Source organism: Pseudophryne corroboree, chromosome 3 (assembly GCF_028390025.1).
Source record: "Pseudophryne corroboree isolate aPseCor3 chromosome 3, aPseCor3.hap2, whole genome shotgun sequence".
Classification (NCBI taxonomy): Eukaryota; Metazoa; Chordata; class Amphibia; order Anura; family Myobatrachidae; genus Pseudophryne; species Pseudophryne corroboree.
The window spans coordinates 346,905,778-346,921,942 of record NC_086446.1 but is presented as its reverse complement, the minus strand read 5'-3'; the positions used below and the strand labels follow the sequence as shown (position 1 = coordinate 346,921,942).

At 48.5% G+C, this 16,165-nt stretch overlaps 1 protein-coding gene across 6 annotated transcripts in view; it reads left to right on the top strand.

Moving 5' to 3' along the window:
- CACNB1 (calcium voltage-gated channel auxiliary subunit beta 1) overlaps positions 1-16,165 on the top strand; it is a 156,440-nt gene that overhangs the window by 98,470 nt on the left and 41,805 nt on the right. For all 6 annotated transcript variants that reach the window (XM_063959714.1, XM_063959712.1, XM_063959713.1 and 3 more), the window contains 2 exons: positions 14,885-15,021; positions 15,626-15,699. In XM_063959714.1, coding sequence (XP_063815784.1) covers positions 14,885-15,021; positions 15,626-15,699 — 211 coding nt within the window. The remainder of the gene's footprint in view (positions 1-14,884; positions 15,022-15,625; positions 15,700-16,165) is intronic.

Here is a 16,165-nt window from a genome sequence, read left to right as displayed (position 1 = left end):
CACTGTGCTAGAGTGTAAATGTAAAAATGGGGTTCTGCAGACTCCAATGCTTCAGTTACAAGTGGTGGTGCTCTGAGCTTGCACTATAGGGTTCCAAATACCCCCAAACAAATATCACACTGTCAAGAAAGTTATCTTATCAGGCAACATATGACAAAGCTGTGAATACCACATGAAGGTTCAGCTATATACAGCTTTAGGATCATATCCCCTGTTATGATTCAGTCTTCAAATGGTTACCTTATATGTGAGTAACTAACAGCTAAGGATGTGACTCTTCTGTGCTGCTAGCGATTGGTGCTGGTTTGATCTGAAGTGAGACATCACCCCTGGGTGTTTTACCACCTGAGGAAGTCTATAAATCGCAGCACAACTGTTTTTCTCTAACGTCCTAGTGGATGCTGGGGACTCCGTAAGGACCATGGGGAATAGACGGGCTCCGCAGGAGACATGGGCACTTTAAGAAAGAATTTAGATTCTGGTGTGCTCTGGCTCCTCCCTCTATGTCCCTCCTCCAGACCTCAGTTTGAATCTGTGCCCGGACGAGCTGGGTGCTGTTTAGTGAGCTCTCCTGAGCTTGCTATAAGAAAGTATTTTGTTAGGTTTTTTTATTTTCAGGGAGCTCTGCTGGCAACAGACTCCCTGCATCGTGGGACTGAGGGGAGAGAAGCAGCCCTACTCTCTGCAGATAGGTCCTGCTTCTTAGGCTACTGGACACCATTATCTCCAGAGGGATCGTACACAGGATCTCACCCTCGTCGTCCGATCCCGGAGCCGCGCCGCCGTCCCCCTCGCAGAGCCGGAAGACAGAAGCCGGGTGAAAGAAGCAAGAAGACTTCGAAATCGGCGGCAGAAGACTCCAGTCTTCACTGAGGTAGCGCACAGCACTGCAGCTGTGCGCCATTGCTCCCACACTACACCCACATACTCCGGTCACTGTAAAGGTGCAGGGCGCAGGGGAAGGCACCCTGGGCAGCAATTAGAGACCTCTTTGGCAAAAGTTTGCATATATACAGTTGGGAACTGTATATATGTATGAGCCCCCCGCCAAAAATTGTACATGAAAGTCGGACAGAAGCCCGCCGTCGAGGGGGCGGGGCTTCTTCCTCAGCACTCACCAGCGCCATGTTTTTTCTCCACAGCACCGCTGAGAGGAAGCTCCCCAGCCTCTCCCCTGCAGTTACACGGTAGAAGAGGGTAAAAAGAGAGGGGGGCACATAATTAAGCGCAAAAATCAATATAAACAGCAGCTACTGGGTTAACATTAAGTTACTGTGTTATTCCTGGGTTAATAGCGCTGGGGTGTGTGCTGGCATACTCTCTCTCTGTCTCTCCAAAGAGCCTTATGGGGGACTTGTCTTCAGATGAGCATTCCCTGAGTGTGTGGTGTGTCGGTACGTGTGTGTCGACATGTCTGAGGTAAAAGGCTCCCCTAAGGAGGAGATGTAGCAAATATGTGTGTGAGAGGGTGTCTCCGTCGACAACGCCGACACCTGTTTGGATATGTGTAATTAAGTGCTAAGGGGAATTTATTGCACAAAAGATTAGAGAACAGACAGGGAATCTACCCATGTCTGTCCCTATGTCGCAGAGACCTTCAGAGTCTCTCAATGATCACTATCCAAAATAATAAACACTGATATCGACACGGAGTCTGACTCCAGTGTCGACTACGATAATGCAAAGTTACAGCCAAAATGGCAGAAAAGTATTCAATATATGATTATTGTAATAAAAGATGATTTGCATATCACTGATGACTCATCTGTCCCTGACACAAGGGTACACATGTTTAAGGGGAAGAAAGCTGAGGTAAATTTCCCTCCTCCCATGATGAAAAAGAGCGGGAATCTCCAGACAAGAGACTGCAGTTTCCCACAAAGAATTCTCAGGGAGTATCCTTTCCCCACTAGGGCCAGGATACGATGGGAATCTTCCCCTAGGGTGTCACGTTTGCCCAAAAGGTAGCCCTGACGTAACAGCTATCCTCAGGGATCCTGCAGATAGCGTGCACATTCTGGTACACTACTCAGACCGGCGATTGTGTCGGCATGGGTTTATAGTGCTGTGGCAGCGTGGACAGGTACCTTATCAGCAGAGATTGAGACCCTAGTATGTATATATATATATATATATATATATATATATATGTATATATAGAGATATATATATATTAAAGATGCTGTCTTAAGAGATATATATATATATATATAAAACATGCCCAAAGAGACATGAGTCTACTGGGTCCTAGAGTCAAAGCTATGTCGATTTCTGCTTGACGTGTCCTGTAGAATGTGCAATGGACAGATGATGCCGACTTAAGAGGCATATGGAAGGCTGAGGATTGTGTGGAGAAGGGTTCTCGGACCTGGTCTCCACAGCTATAGCTGGTAATTCTGATATTTTGCCTTATATTCCTGCACAGCCTAGGAAAGCACGACATTATCAAATGCACTTTTCGAACAAAGAAACAAGAAAGTCTGAGGTGCGTCCTTTCTTGCCAGAGGCGGGGGCAGAGGAAAGAAGCTGCACAACACAGCTAGTTCCCAGGAACAGAAGTCCTCCCCGGCCTCTACAAAATCCACCGCATGTCGCTGGGGCTCCACAGGCGGAGCTAGGCCCGGTGGGGGCACGCCTTCGTAAGTTCAGCCACAAGTGGGTTCACTCCCTGTTAGATCCCTGGGCAATAGATATTGTGTCTCAGGGATACAAGCTGGACTTTGAGGAGATGCCCCCTCACCGACGGCCCTGCCGGCTTCCCCCCACGAGAGGGAAACAGTGTTAACTGCAATTCACAATTGTATCTTCAACAGGTGGTGGTCAAGGTTCCCCTCCTTCAACAAGGAGGGGGTTATTATTCGACCATGTTGTAGTCCGGAAACCGGACGGTTCGGTCAGACCCATATTGAATTTAAAATCCCTGAACATATACCTGAATAGGTTCAAGTTCAAGATGGAATCGCTAAGAGCGGTCATTGCAAGCCTGAAAGGGGGAGATTTTATGGTGACTCTGGACATAAAGGATGCATACCTTCATGTCCCCATTTATCCACCTCATCAGGCGTACCTCAGAATTGCGGTACGGGATTGTCATTACCAATTTCAGACGTTGCCGTTTGGTCTCTCCACGGCCCCGAGAATATTCACCAAGGTAATGGCGGAAATGATGGTGCTCCTGCGGAAGCAAGGTGTCACTATTATCCCGTACTTGGACGATCTCCTCATAAAAGCGAGATCAAGAGAGCAGTTGCTGAACAGCGTATCACTTTCTCTGGAAGTGTAACGGCAACACGGCTGGATTCTATATATTCCAAAGTCGCAGTTGGTTCCTACAGCTCATCTGCCTCTCCTAGGCATGATCCTAGACACAGACCAGAAAAGGGTTTATCTCCCGATAGAGAGAGCTCAGGAGCTCATGACACTGGTCAGGAATCTATTAAAACCAAAACAGGTGTCAGTGCATCACTGCACTCGAGTCCTGGGAAGGATGGTGGCATCATACGAGGCCATTCCCTTCGGCAGGTTCCATGCGAGGACCTTCCAATGGGACTTACTGGACAAGTGGTCCGGATCACATCTTCAGATGCATCGGTTAATCACCCTATCCCCCAGGGCCAGGGTGTCTCTCCTGTGGTGGCTGCAGAGTGCTCACCTTCTCGAAGGTCGCAGATTCGGCATTCAGGACTGGGTCCTGGTGACCACGGATGCAAGCCTCCGAGGGTGGGGGGCAGTCACACAGGGAAGAAATTTCCAAGGGCTGTGGTCAAGTCAGGAGACTTGCCTTCACATCAACATCCTGGAACTAAGGGCCATATACAACGCCCTACGTCAAGCGGAGTCCCTGCTTCGCGACCAACCGTTCTGATTCAGTCAGACAACATCACCGCAGTGGCTCATGTAAACCGCCAAGGCGGCACAAGGAGCAGGGTGGCGATGGTAGAAGCCACCGGAATTCTTCGCTGGGCGGAGAATCACGTAAGCGCACTGTCAGCAGTGTTCATTCCGGGAGTGGACAACTGGGAAGCAGACTTCCTCAGCAGGCACGACCTCCACCCGGGAGAGTGGGGACTTCATCAAGAAGTCTTCACGCAGATTGCAAGTCGGTGGGAACTGCCACAGGTGGACATGATGGCATCCCGCCTCAACAAAAAGCTGCAGAGATATTGCGCCAGGTCAAGAGACCCTCAGGCGATAGCTGTGGACGCACTGGTGACACCGTGGGTGTTCCAGTCGGTCTATGTATTTCCTCCTCTTCCTCTCATACCCAAGGTGCTGAGAATCATAAGAAAAAGAGGAGTGAGAACAATACTCATTGTTCCGGATTGGCCAAGAAGGACTTGGTATCCAGATCTGCAAGAAATGCTCACAGAGGACCCGTGGCCTCTGCCTCTAAGACAGGACTTGTGCAACAGGGGCCCTGTCTGTTCCAAGACTTACCGCGGCTGCGTTTGACGGCATGGCGGTTGAACGCCGGATCCTAGCAGAAAAAGGCATTCCGGATGAGGTCATTCCTACGCTGATAGAGGCTAGGAAGGATGTGATGGCTCAACATTATCACCGTATATGGCGAAAATATGTGGCTTGGTGTGAGGCCAGGAATGCCCCTACGGAGGAATTCCAGCTGGGCCGTTTCCTTCACTTCCTACAGTCGGGAGTGACTTTGGGCCTTAAATTGCGTTCCATTAAGGTTCAGATTTCGGCCTTATCCATTTTCTTTCAAAAAGAACTGGCTTCTCTGCCTGAAGTTCAGACGTTTGTAAAGGGAGTGCTGCATATTCAGCCCCCTTTTGTGCCTCCAGTGGCACCTTGGGATCTTAACATGGTGTTGAGTTTCCTGAAATCACACTGGTTTGAACCACTCAAAACGGTGGAAATAAAATATCTTACGTGGAAGGTGGTCATGCTATTAGCCTTGGCTTCGGCTAGGCGTGTGTCAGAATTGGCGGCTTTGTCACATAAAAGCCCTTATCTGGTTTTCCATGCGGATAGAGCAGAATTGCGGACCCGCCCACAATTTCTGCCGAAAGTGGTTTCATCCTTTCATATAAACCAACCTATTGTGGTGCCTGTGGCTACTACTGACTTGGAGGATTCCGAGTCACTGGATGTGGTCGGGGCTTTGAGGGTTTATGTAGCCAGAACGGCTAAGGTCAGGAAAACAGAATCTTGTTTATCCTGTATGCTTCCAACAAGCTTGGGGCGCCTGCTTCAAAGCAAACTATTGCTCGCTGGATCTGTAGCACGATTCGGCAGGCTCATTCTGCGGCTGGGTTGCCGCTGCCTAAATCAGTTAAGACCCATTCCACAAGGAAGGTGGGCTCTTCTTGGGCGGCTGCCCGAGGGGTCTCGGCATTACAGCTTTGCCGAGCGGCTACTTGGTCAGGTTCAAACACCTTTGCAAAGTTCTACAAGTTTGATACCCTGGCTGAGGAGGACCTTGTGTTTGCTCATTCGGTGCTGCAGAGTCATCCGCACTCTCCCGCCCGTTTGGGAGCTTTGGTATAATCCCCATGGTCCTTACGGAGTCCCCAGCATCCACTAGGACGTTAGAGAAAATAAGATTTTACTTACCGGTAAATCTATTTCTCGTAGTCCGTAGTGGATGCTGGGCGCCCGTCCCAAGTGCGGACTTCTTCTGCAATGCTTGTATATAGTTATTGCTTAAATAAGGGTTATGTTATAGTTGCATCAGAGTTCATCTGATGCTCTGTGATGGTTCATACCGTTAACTGGGTAAAGTTATCACAAGTTATACGGTGTGATTGGTGTGGCTGGTATGAGTCTTACCCTGGATTCCCAAAATCATTTCCTTGTACTGTCCGCTCTTCCGGGCACAGTTTCTCTAACTGAGGTCTGGAGGAGGGACATAGAGGGAGGAGCCAGAGCACACCAGAATCTAAATTCTTTCTTAAAGTGCCCATGTCTCCTGCGGAGCACGTCTATTCCCCATGGTCCTTACGGAGTCCCCAGCATCCACTACGGACTACGAGAAATAGATTTACCGGTAAGTAAAATCTTATTTTGTGTGACAATTTTTACAGTCAAGTGGAAGGACGCTTGTATACTAAGGGGGTTATTCAGAGTTGTTAGCAAACCAAAAAAGCACACTAATGGGCAAAACCATGTGCACTGCAGGTGGGGCAGATGTAACATGTGCAGAGAGAGTTAGATTTGGGTGGGGTGTGTTCAAACTAAAATCTAAATTGCAGTGTTAAATAAAGCAGCCAGTATTTACCAGTGAGGTGGGGTGAGGTTGGTGAGGCAGAGCCTTTCCTGTCATACAAACGTATAATCCAGAGTTTTGACTAGCTATTCTACCCGTTCTTCGCGTGGGAGTTTCTGATTTTCACGTTTGTAAATATAAATGAGTGTTAAAAATTTGGTAAATCTATAGAGATATGAATTTGAGGTGTCTTCATGTAAGTAAATATTAATCCATGGTTCTTGGCGTTACCCAAGTAGCACCCATAGCAGATACGGTAAAAAGTGACAGTACCATTTTTGTAGTTTATTAAATTCTACACACTGGAGGTGCAATCCAAATTTTGATCCGATTGTCCATTTGGGTGTTATCGTTCACGCAACACATGCCACGCATCATTAATGACATCATTATGTCAACACCCTTTCTGCTGCAGGGTACACTGGGCTCCACAAGGATTAACATCAGGGGGTGTAGAGTAGGATCTTGATCCGAGGCACCAACAGGCTCAAAACTTTGACCTTCTTCCCAAGATGCATAGTGCCGCCTCCTATATCACCCCACCTCCGTGCACAGGAGCTCAGTTTGTAAGTTGGTGCCATGCAGTAAGCAGGCATAGAACAGGGGGGCTGTTCCTGCAGCCCTAAGAAAAGCTATTTTTCAGAAGAAAAAATAATAATTGAAGACATCAAGGGCTGCAGCAGTGTTAGATGTCAGTCAGACATCCCCTGCTGCAGCTCCATCACTCCCCCAGCGGCGCTGTATACTCCCGCGCCCTAGTTGCCGGGTAACTACAGCGGAGGCTCAGGTGTTCTTCTCCGTTAGTCACACACTCGCCTCTGTCTCCTGGATCGCGTGGCCATGTTCAAAGGGGAGGTAAGGGGTCTCTTTGGGCCGCTGTAATCGCGATCCGGCACGGCCGTGGGAGGCGGGCCGCGCGCGCTGGCGTGGACTTTGTAAGGGGCAGCCGCTCCACTAGCCTCCGGGACACAGGGCACAAGTAGGGATTTTGTCTCTGTTAAAACCCATTCATTGCAGCCCGCAGCGCCCGGTGGGGAAGCCAGCAGGGGGATAAGGCCTGACCTGTAGCCCCTCCCCCAGCCCCAGGGCTCCATTTGGGTAAATGTTCCCGCCCTGGAGCTGCATATCTCGCCCTCACTCCCTGTCAGCCGCCATTACATGGAGCTGCGCTGTTCCTGGGACTGCTTGGGCAAATCCTCCTCTGTAAAGCCGCCTGCTCGTCAGCGCTGTGCATTTTACAGGACACTTAAGTATTCTACCTGTCAGTGGACAGTGTTAGTTAAGAAAGAGTGCATACAGTTAGGGTTGTGTGGTACAAACACCCTGTGATATACATCCAGTATTTACTGTGTTTTGTTATATCTACTGTTTACATATGTATATATAGCTACACTGAGTATTACTTTGTATTGCTAGTTCAGTGCAGTTTTATTGTTTGGTATAACTTCTGCTTTGTACATTTGACTATATGTGTGTGTGCATGCGTGGCTTCCATCTCGTGTATTTCACTCAGCTTGCTACTCCTATATTCTGTAACCTGAGGGTCCTAAGTGCGTCAGGTTTATTAACTGATATAGGTGTTTTACACGATATACTTACTGTGTAATTTTCTCTGTGATTTATAGTGACCATATATCTCTTGGATTCCCGGTTTGTGCTGACACACTACACTGGGAGTTCTTGCTAGGTATATTGCTAATATTGTACTAGGTTGCCTGTTATTGAGCTCATCATTATGTAAGCTACACGCCGGGGCAACGGAACTGGGGCTTCTCCCACATTGCATAGAGGTGATGCTGCAGACACTTTTGAGGAAAACATGGCAGCAGATTGTTCAGGTTCTGGGGTTTCCTTACCTCCCAGTGGGTCTGTAACACAGGGGGCCAGTAATGACCCACCGTGGGCTACCTTCTCCACGTTATTAAATACGCTAGTAACTAAACTTACGCCCCCTGTGGGACCGCCTATGCCAGTACAGCAGTTTATGGTCCCTGCAGTCAATCCGCCATGGGCGGATCAAATCTCATCTCAGTTACAGCACTTGAACCGATCGCTGACTAAAAATAAGTCTCACTCTTGCCCACCTAAGACTAAGACGTGTTCTAAACGGGCCGCTACTTCCTCACAATCCACCGCTGTTCCGGACACATCCTCTGAGGAGGATGGTGCATATACTGACCCCACAGACACTGACTCTGATGCTTCTGATGGGGAAGGGAAGTCACTGGTGGATGTCCCTGATTTGATTGATGCTATCAGATTCATTCTTCAAGTTTCTGATGAACCTGAGCCTGCAGATGTCTCTAAAAATCAGGACAGATTTAAACGTAAAAAGGTGATTAAACAAGTTTACCTCATTCACAACACCTGGCTGACATACGTCAGGAATCCTGGGAAAATCCGGGAACAGAATTCACACTGCATAAGAAACTGTTGGCTCGCTATCCTCTCTCTGCGGAGCTAAGTAAAAATGGGAAACTCCTCCGCCTGTAGATTCTCAGGTGGCAAGACTGGTAGTTTCTTCAGCTCTGCCAGTGACTACCGTCACCTCTCTGAAGGAACCGACGGATAGATGTGTGGAGGGTTGGTTAAAAGCGATTTACACCCTAGCGTGGCCTGTGCATAGACCAACCATTGCAGCGACATGGGTTGCTGAAGCTGTTGAATCATGGGCTCAGGAGCTGGAGGCAGAGCTACCTTCCAACGCTTCTGATCATGCTAGACAATGTCTCTCATATATTGCCAGGGCTTCTCTTTACCTTAAGGAGGCGGCTTCCGATGCTGGGGTGCTGGCGGCCAAGGCTGACACTATGTCCATCTTGGCTCGACGTATCCTTTGGTTGAGATCCTGGTCGGTGGATATAGATTCTAAGAAAACCCTGAAGGTGCTTCCTTTTAAGGGAGACATTCTTTTTGGAGAAGACCTCAATAAGATTGTGACTGACCTGGCTTCTGCTAAAACAGCTTGCCTACTGCTTGCGGCTCCTTCTACACCGAAGGCTAAAAGTACTTTCTCTCGTCCCTTTCGTCCTCCAGGAAAAGCAAAAGGTCAGGCCTACCCGAAACAAGCTCGTACTTCCAAACTTGCCAAGCCCAGCCTGCTTCCAAAACTGACAATCCTGCCGCATGACGGGGCGGGCCTCCCCCTGGGGGATCCCAGGATGGGGGGGCCGGCTTCTAGGTTTTGCCCAGGAATGGTTGAAGACCACTTCAGATGCCTGGGTAAGGGAAGTCGTCACTCGAGGTTACGCCGTATCCTTCAAGAAACGTCCCCTCATCGATTTTGCCTGACAGCCGTCCCTTTGGACCCGGTGAAGGCAAACACTCTTCCTTCAGTAGTACAATCCCTCCTGACCACAGGAGTGGTAGTACAGGTGCCTCTGACTCAGAGAGGCAAGGGGTACTATTCACCGCTGTTTCTAGTCCCGAAACCGAACGCGTCCTCGCAGCCCATTCTCAATCTCAAGTCCTTGAACAAGTATGTGAGGGTCTTCGAGTTTCGTATGGAAACTCTACGCTCTATTGTTCTGGCCTTGGAGCCTGGGGACCATATGGTCTCCCTGGACATACAGGATGCCTACCTGTATATTCCTATTGCAATGTCACATCAGCAGTGCCTGAGGTTTGCGGTGGGCAACCTTCATTACCAATTTCAGACGTTACCTTTTGGTTTGACAACAGCTCCGCGAGTTTTCACCAAAGTAATGGTGATCATGACGGCTGTACTCCGCCGTCTAGGGGTCAGGATCCTGCCGTACCTGGACGATTTGTTGATCCTGGCAAATTCCCCAGAAATTCTCCTGCATCATCTAGATCTGACTGTCCCGTTCATGAAAGCCCACGGGTGGCTAGTCAACTGGAAGAAATCTTCCCTGGTTCCTGCTCGGAGCATGGTGCACCTGTGAGCGTTATTGGACACTCACAATCAGCGGTTGTTCTTGTCTCAGGAGAAAGTCCTGAAGCTTCAGGACAGGATTTGATGCTTCCTATCTCATCCGCAAGTGTCGATACATTCAGCAATGCAAGGGCTAGGTCTCATGGTGTCGGCTTTCGACATGGTGGAGTATGCTCAATTCCATTCTCGCCCTCTGCAGAAGGTAATTCTGGCCAAGTGGGACGGCCTGCCTCACCGGATCAGATATCACATGATCTCCTTGTCTCCGAAGGTCCGCCTGTCACTGAGCTAGTGGCTTCAGGACCATCGATTGAGCAGGGGTCGTCCCATCTGGATATCCAATGGGTCCTGCTGACGATGGATGCCCGTCTGAGAGGTTGGAGCGCGATGTTGGAACAACACTCCCTTCAGGGTCGGTGGACCGAGGAGGAGTCTCTACTCCCGATAAACATTCTGGAACTGCGGGCGGTGTTCAATGCACTGAACCTGGCCCAGCATTTGATACAGAACAGACCTGTTCAAGTACAATCGGACAACGCCACCACGGTGGCTTACATCAATCATCAAGGCGGCACTCGAAGCCGCATGGAAATGAGGGAAGTATCACGGATTCTTCAGTGGGCAGAACGCCATCTGTCGGCCATATCCACAGTGTTCATTCCAGGGGTACTAAACTGGGAAGCGGACTTTCTCAGTCATCAGGACGTACACGCCGGAGAGTGGAGTCTCCATCCAGAGGTGTTTCAACTTTTCGTGGACAAGTGGGGCCTTCCAGATGTGGACCTGATGGCGTCTCGACACAATCACAAGGTTCCGGTCTTCGGAGCAAGGACAAGGGATCCTCAAGTAGTGTTCGTGGATGCTCTGGCAATTCCATAGAACTTTCGGCTGCCGTACGTGTTTCCTACGGTGTCACTCCTGCCCAGAGTAATACGGAAGTTCAAGCAAGAAGGGGGAAACCTACTTCTGATCGCTCCAGCGTGGCCCAGACGGCGCTGGTTCTCCGATCTACAGGGCCTCTCGCTAGAGTGTCCCCTTCTACTTCCACAACGACCAGACCTCCTCGTTCAGGGCCCTTGTATTTACCAGGACTTTGATGGCGTGGCTCTTGAAGCTTCCGTCTTGAGGGCCAAGGGTTTTTCTAAGGCGGTCATTCAAACTATGTAAGCCGGCTTCTGCTCGGTTTTACCATAGGGTCTGGAATTCTTACTTTACTTGGTGCGCGTCTCATAATCATGACGTTTTCAAGTTTAGTACGGCCACACTGTTGGCCTTCCCACAACAGGGCCTGGACTTAGGCCTTCGTCTGGCCTCCCTCAAGGTTCACATTTCTGCCTTGTCGGTTTGGTTTCAGAGAAAGATTGCTACCCTACCGGATGTTCATACTTTCACTCAGGGTATGTTGCGGATTTAGCCTCCTTATGTACCACCCGTGGCCCCTTGGGATCTGTCGGTGGTTCTGGAGATCTTGCAAGAGTCTCCGTTTGAACCTCTTGCGTCTGCAGACCTTAAGTGGCTTTCCCTTAAGGTTTAATTTTTGCTGGCTATCGCTTCAGCTAGAAGGGTCTCGGACTTGGGTGCCTTATCCTGTAAGTCCCCCTATCTGATTTTTCACTGTGACCGGGCAGTTCTTAGAACGCATCCAAGTTATTTAGCCAAGGTGGTGTCTTCCTTCCACCTTAATCAGGAGATTGTAGTTCCGGCCTTTAGTTCTCCTGAGTCGTCTTCCAAAGAGACTTTGGATGTGGTACGGGCTCTCCGTATCTATGTGAAGAGAACTGCCTCCATTAGGAAGTCTGATTCTCTCTTTGTACTGTTTGGATTTCACAAACGTGGCTGGCCTGCTAACAAGCAGACCTTGGCCAGATGGATTAGAATGGTAATTGCACATGCTTATGTACAGGCTGGCCTTCCAGCTCCTGCTCCCATTAAAGCCCATTCTACTCGGTCTGTTGGACCTTCTTGGGCGGCCCGCCATGGTGCGACCCTAAAACAATTGTGCAAGGCGGCTACGTGGTCCTCAGTGAACATGTTCATAAGGTTCTATGCCTTTGATACTTCCGCCTCCCAGGATGCTTCCTTTGCATGCCGGGTTATTTTGCCCGCTACAGTGCGTCCCCTCCCATAAGGAACTGCTTTAGGACATCCCCGATGTTAATCCTTGTGGGGCCCAGTGTACCCAGCAGCAGAAAACAATATTAATGGTAAGAACTTACCATTGTTAAATCTCTTTCTGCGAGGTACACTGGGCTCCACAAGGCGCCCACCCTGACGCACTTTGCTTCTGTGGGTTGGTATAGCATTAGCCGCTCACACTTTCTCCTATAGTGTACGTGGCTACTAACGGTTGTCGTCTCTTTTACCTGCTACTGCATTGGGCTGGTTAACAAAACTGAGCTCCTGTGCACGGAGGCGGGGTGATATAGGAGGTGGTGCTATGCATCTTGGGAAGAAGGTCAAAGCTTTGAGCCTGTTGGTGCCTCGGATCAAGATCCTACTCTACACCTCCTGATGTTAATCCTTGTGGAGCCCAGTGTACCTCGCAGAAAGAAATTTAATAACGGTAAGTTCTTACCATAAATCTCGTTTTTCATTCCCTTAGGGGAGGTTTATTAAAATTCTAATTACGTAGTTTCTGTATTTCCTACCTGCAGAATACCTATGTTACATTTCATCTTCCTAACATATCGGGAAGTAAGAGAATTAGTGATGAGTCAGTGCACAGGCGGATTCGGGGGGGGGGGGGGGGGGGTGTGGCATCTTGGCCCGTGCCCCCCCCCCTGTCATTTTGACTTTTTTTTTTCAAAAGGAGAACAGCAGCAGCACTACTGCTTTTTTTGTCAGTCAGATTTTATAAAAGAGCCGGCAGGCACTAGGACCCGCCGTGGCTCTAACAGCAAGTCTGTGTGGTAACCAATGGGGAGGCTGGAGCTGCAGCTCCAGCCTCCCTCTGCTCACACCACAACCTGCCTCCCCCACTGCCAGCCAGACAGAGTCCAGCCCAGGCGCGGGGTTCAAGTGCTAGCATCGAGTAAGACTGTTACTTATGATGGAGCAGAAGGCTTCACTAGCCCTCACTGCACCGCACAGTTTCCCAGCACTTCCTCCTCCACTTCCTTTACCACCATGCTAGGTGCAGTCAGCCCGTGTGATTGTAAGAGGGCTGTCCTGCAGATGTCTTATGCTGCTTGTTGGAGATCCAGCTGGCTGCTTCTGCTAATCAAAGATGGGTAGCTCGTGTCCTGCAGTCTCAGAGCAGTGCCCAAAATAAGGTATGCTGCACCTGCCACCACCAACTAAAATCTTCAATAATTATATTGTGCTGGGGTGCCTTTCAGGCTCCCATAACTAATGGAACAGGTGACCAACATTTCGAGGCCCAATCAGCCTTTTCATCAGGGTGAAACATTGGCAATAAACCAGGATGCGCTCCTACAGCCAATCATTACCTGATGGCATATTCTGTGAGGCCACGCCCCCTGTGATACCACTCCTCTTATCTGGGAGCATGCATGCCTTAGGTGCATGTAAATATAACTATTACCGTTCCCCTATCATGGTGCCCCCCCTTTCATTTTCTTCTGGATCCGCCCCTGAGTGAGTGAGTGAGTGAGTGAGTGAGTGAGTGAGTGAGTGAGTGAGTGAGTGAGGGCTTTCACATTTATATATATAGATATGAAAAATACAAACAATATATTATAAATATCTTCTTTGTATTATTCTAATCACTTATGTTCAAAACTCTGGAGTAAAAAGTCAATGACAGGTGAGGCACTATATTTTCTGCACATATCTGATCAAAACTCACCAAATTTCCTGCAGTATATACTACTGCACCTGTGTATAATGCCCACATGAACCCTTTGGCTCTTATAATGTGTGTACAGTAAATCCGGCTCTGGTACTAGCAAGGGCTGTGGTATGGAAGGTAGATAGTAACTAGGTCGACAGTGTCTAGGTCGACCACTATTGGTCGACAGTAACTAGGTCGACAGGGTCTCTAGGTCGACAGGGTCTAGGTCGACAGGTCAAAAGGTCGACATGCGTTTTTTAAATGTTTTTTGGTGTCGTTTTCTTCGTAGAGTGCCCGGGAACCCCAATTAGTGCACCGTGTCCCCTCGCATGGTGAGCGACTTCGGGCAAGGTGCCTTGCTCCGCTACCGCTGCGCTCGGCACAGATTACCATTCCCAGTTGTAGTCCACGTGGATCATTAAGTATGAAAAGGTCCAAAAAAAGAAAGAAATCGTGAAAAATTCATGTCGGCCTTTTGACCTGTCGACATAGAAACCCCGTCGACCTAGTTACTGTCAACCAATAGTGGTCGACCTAGATAGTGTCCCCTAGTTACTGTTGATCTAGAGACCGGATCCCCTAGCCAGTACCTCAGCCATTCACCTCACCGCATGTCCCTGGTATTTACCATGCAGAGAAACAATATAACCCACCCAAATCTGAAATCTCTCTGCACATGTTACATCTGCCCCACCTGCAATGTACATGGTATTACCCATTAGTGTACTTTTTGGTTTGCTAACAACTCTGAATAACCCTGAAGTATAGAAATGAGAATGTTTTTAGTACAGGGGTGTTTCCAAAGACTATGAAACAAGTATGCATCTTTAAATGCTGTTGCTCGAGATGTAGGTGCACTTGTGAACATTAAGAAACCTAAATAATATATATCCGATTTCCACCTTTATTTTAACCCTCCTACAAGGAGTAGATATGAGTGGTGAGCTCACAACGATTGATTCTTATTTCCCAGAAATATAACAATGACTGGTGGATTGGGCGAGCAGTGCGAGAGGGTTGCGAGGTGGGTTTTATCCCTAGTCCTGTCAAACTGGAACACATGAGAATGTTGCAAGAACAGAAGATGAGACAGAGTCGGCTCAGTACAAGGTGACTACAGCATTTATGACTTTATGTTTTCATTTGTTAATCACTGCTGGTTTACACAGAACATAAGTAACTTACCAAAAACATACTAAATTGGCCCTAGTAACTTAGGCTGGGTACACACTACAGCGATGCATACCCAGATGATATGGCGGTCGACAGGCCAACATATCGTATCTGTGGTACACATCAGAACAATGTAACAATGCAACGATCCCTTGTTCCGTCCTTCATTACACTGCACGGTGCCGCATACGATATCACCTGGTTGGCTGTGTAGCAAAGCCAGCCAGAAGATATCACTAACGACCGCGGGACTGCGCTAATTGGCTTTACACACTGCATGATCCAGCTGATATGTCGTCCTGATTTGGCAGTAAACAACATATCGGCTCAACATCTCTCTAGTGTGCACCAGGCTGTGCCTGTGAATGGGAAATTAGATTGCAAGTTACACTGTGGCAGTGACATATATGATGGATTTACTTCCTCTTATGGAACAGTGTTGTATAATATTTTGGCACTGTACAAATATTTATTAAAACAGATATATTTCATGATGCCCCTACTCCACTCTGTTACTATTTCTCCTAATTTCTCCTTGCAGTAAATCCATTGGGAACTCAAACAGTTTAGGTGACGTTGTCAGTGGTACCCGCAGACCAACACCCCCTGCCACAGGTAAGAGATCCATTCCTGGCCATCTTCTCTCTCACAAGTCGTATTCCAATGGTAGAGCCACCAACCCATTGCATACAGCCTTCGGATGTTTCCGACAGTTATAACTTATTGCTACATTTGTTACAATGCAAAGAGCAATTGGACAAAGATATGATAGCATGCAGTACTTTTGTGACATTGAATGTGGTGTACTGTAGTTAGGGATTATATTGGAGAGAAATTTAGAAAGCTGGTATAGAAGATAGAAAACTGAGCCCTAATCTTAACTCCAGCTACTCTCATTCATCAGGCAGACTCTTCTCCTTTTCTCATACTGCAGCTGATTCTGAGTTCGGAGCAAAGGAAAAAGAGCAGGTGGCGTTGTTGCAATGGAAGGAATGCAAATCATATTTTGTTCCATGCAGAGTAAATACTGACGGGATCAGTACAAGATCCCGGCGGTCAGGATCCCAGCAGTCAGGAGACC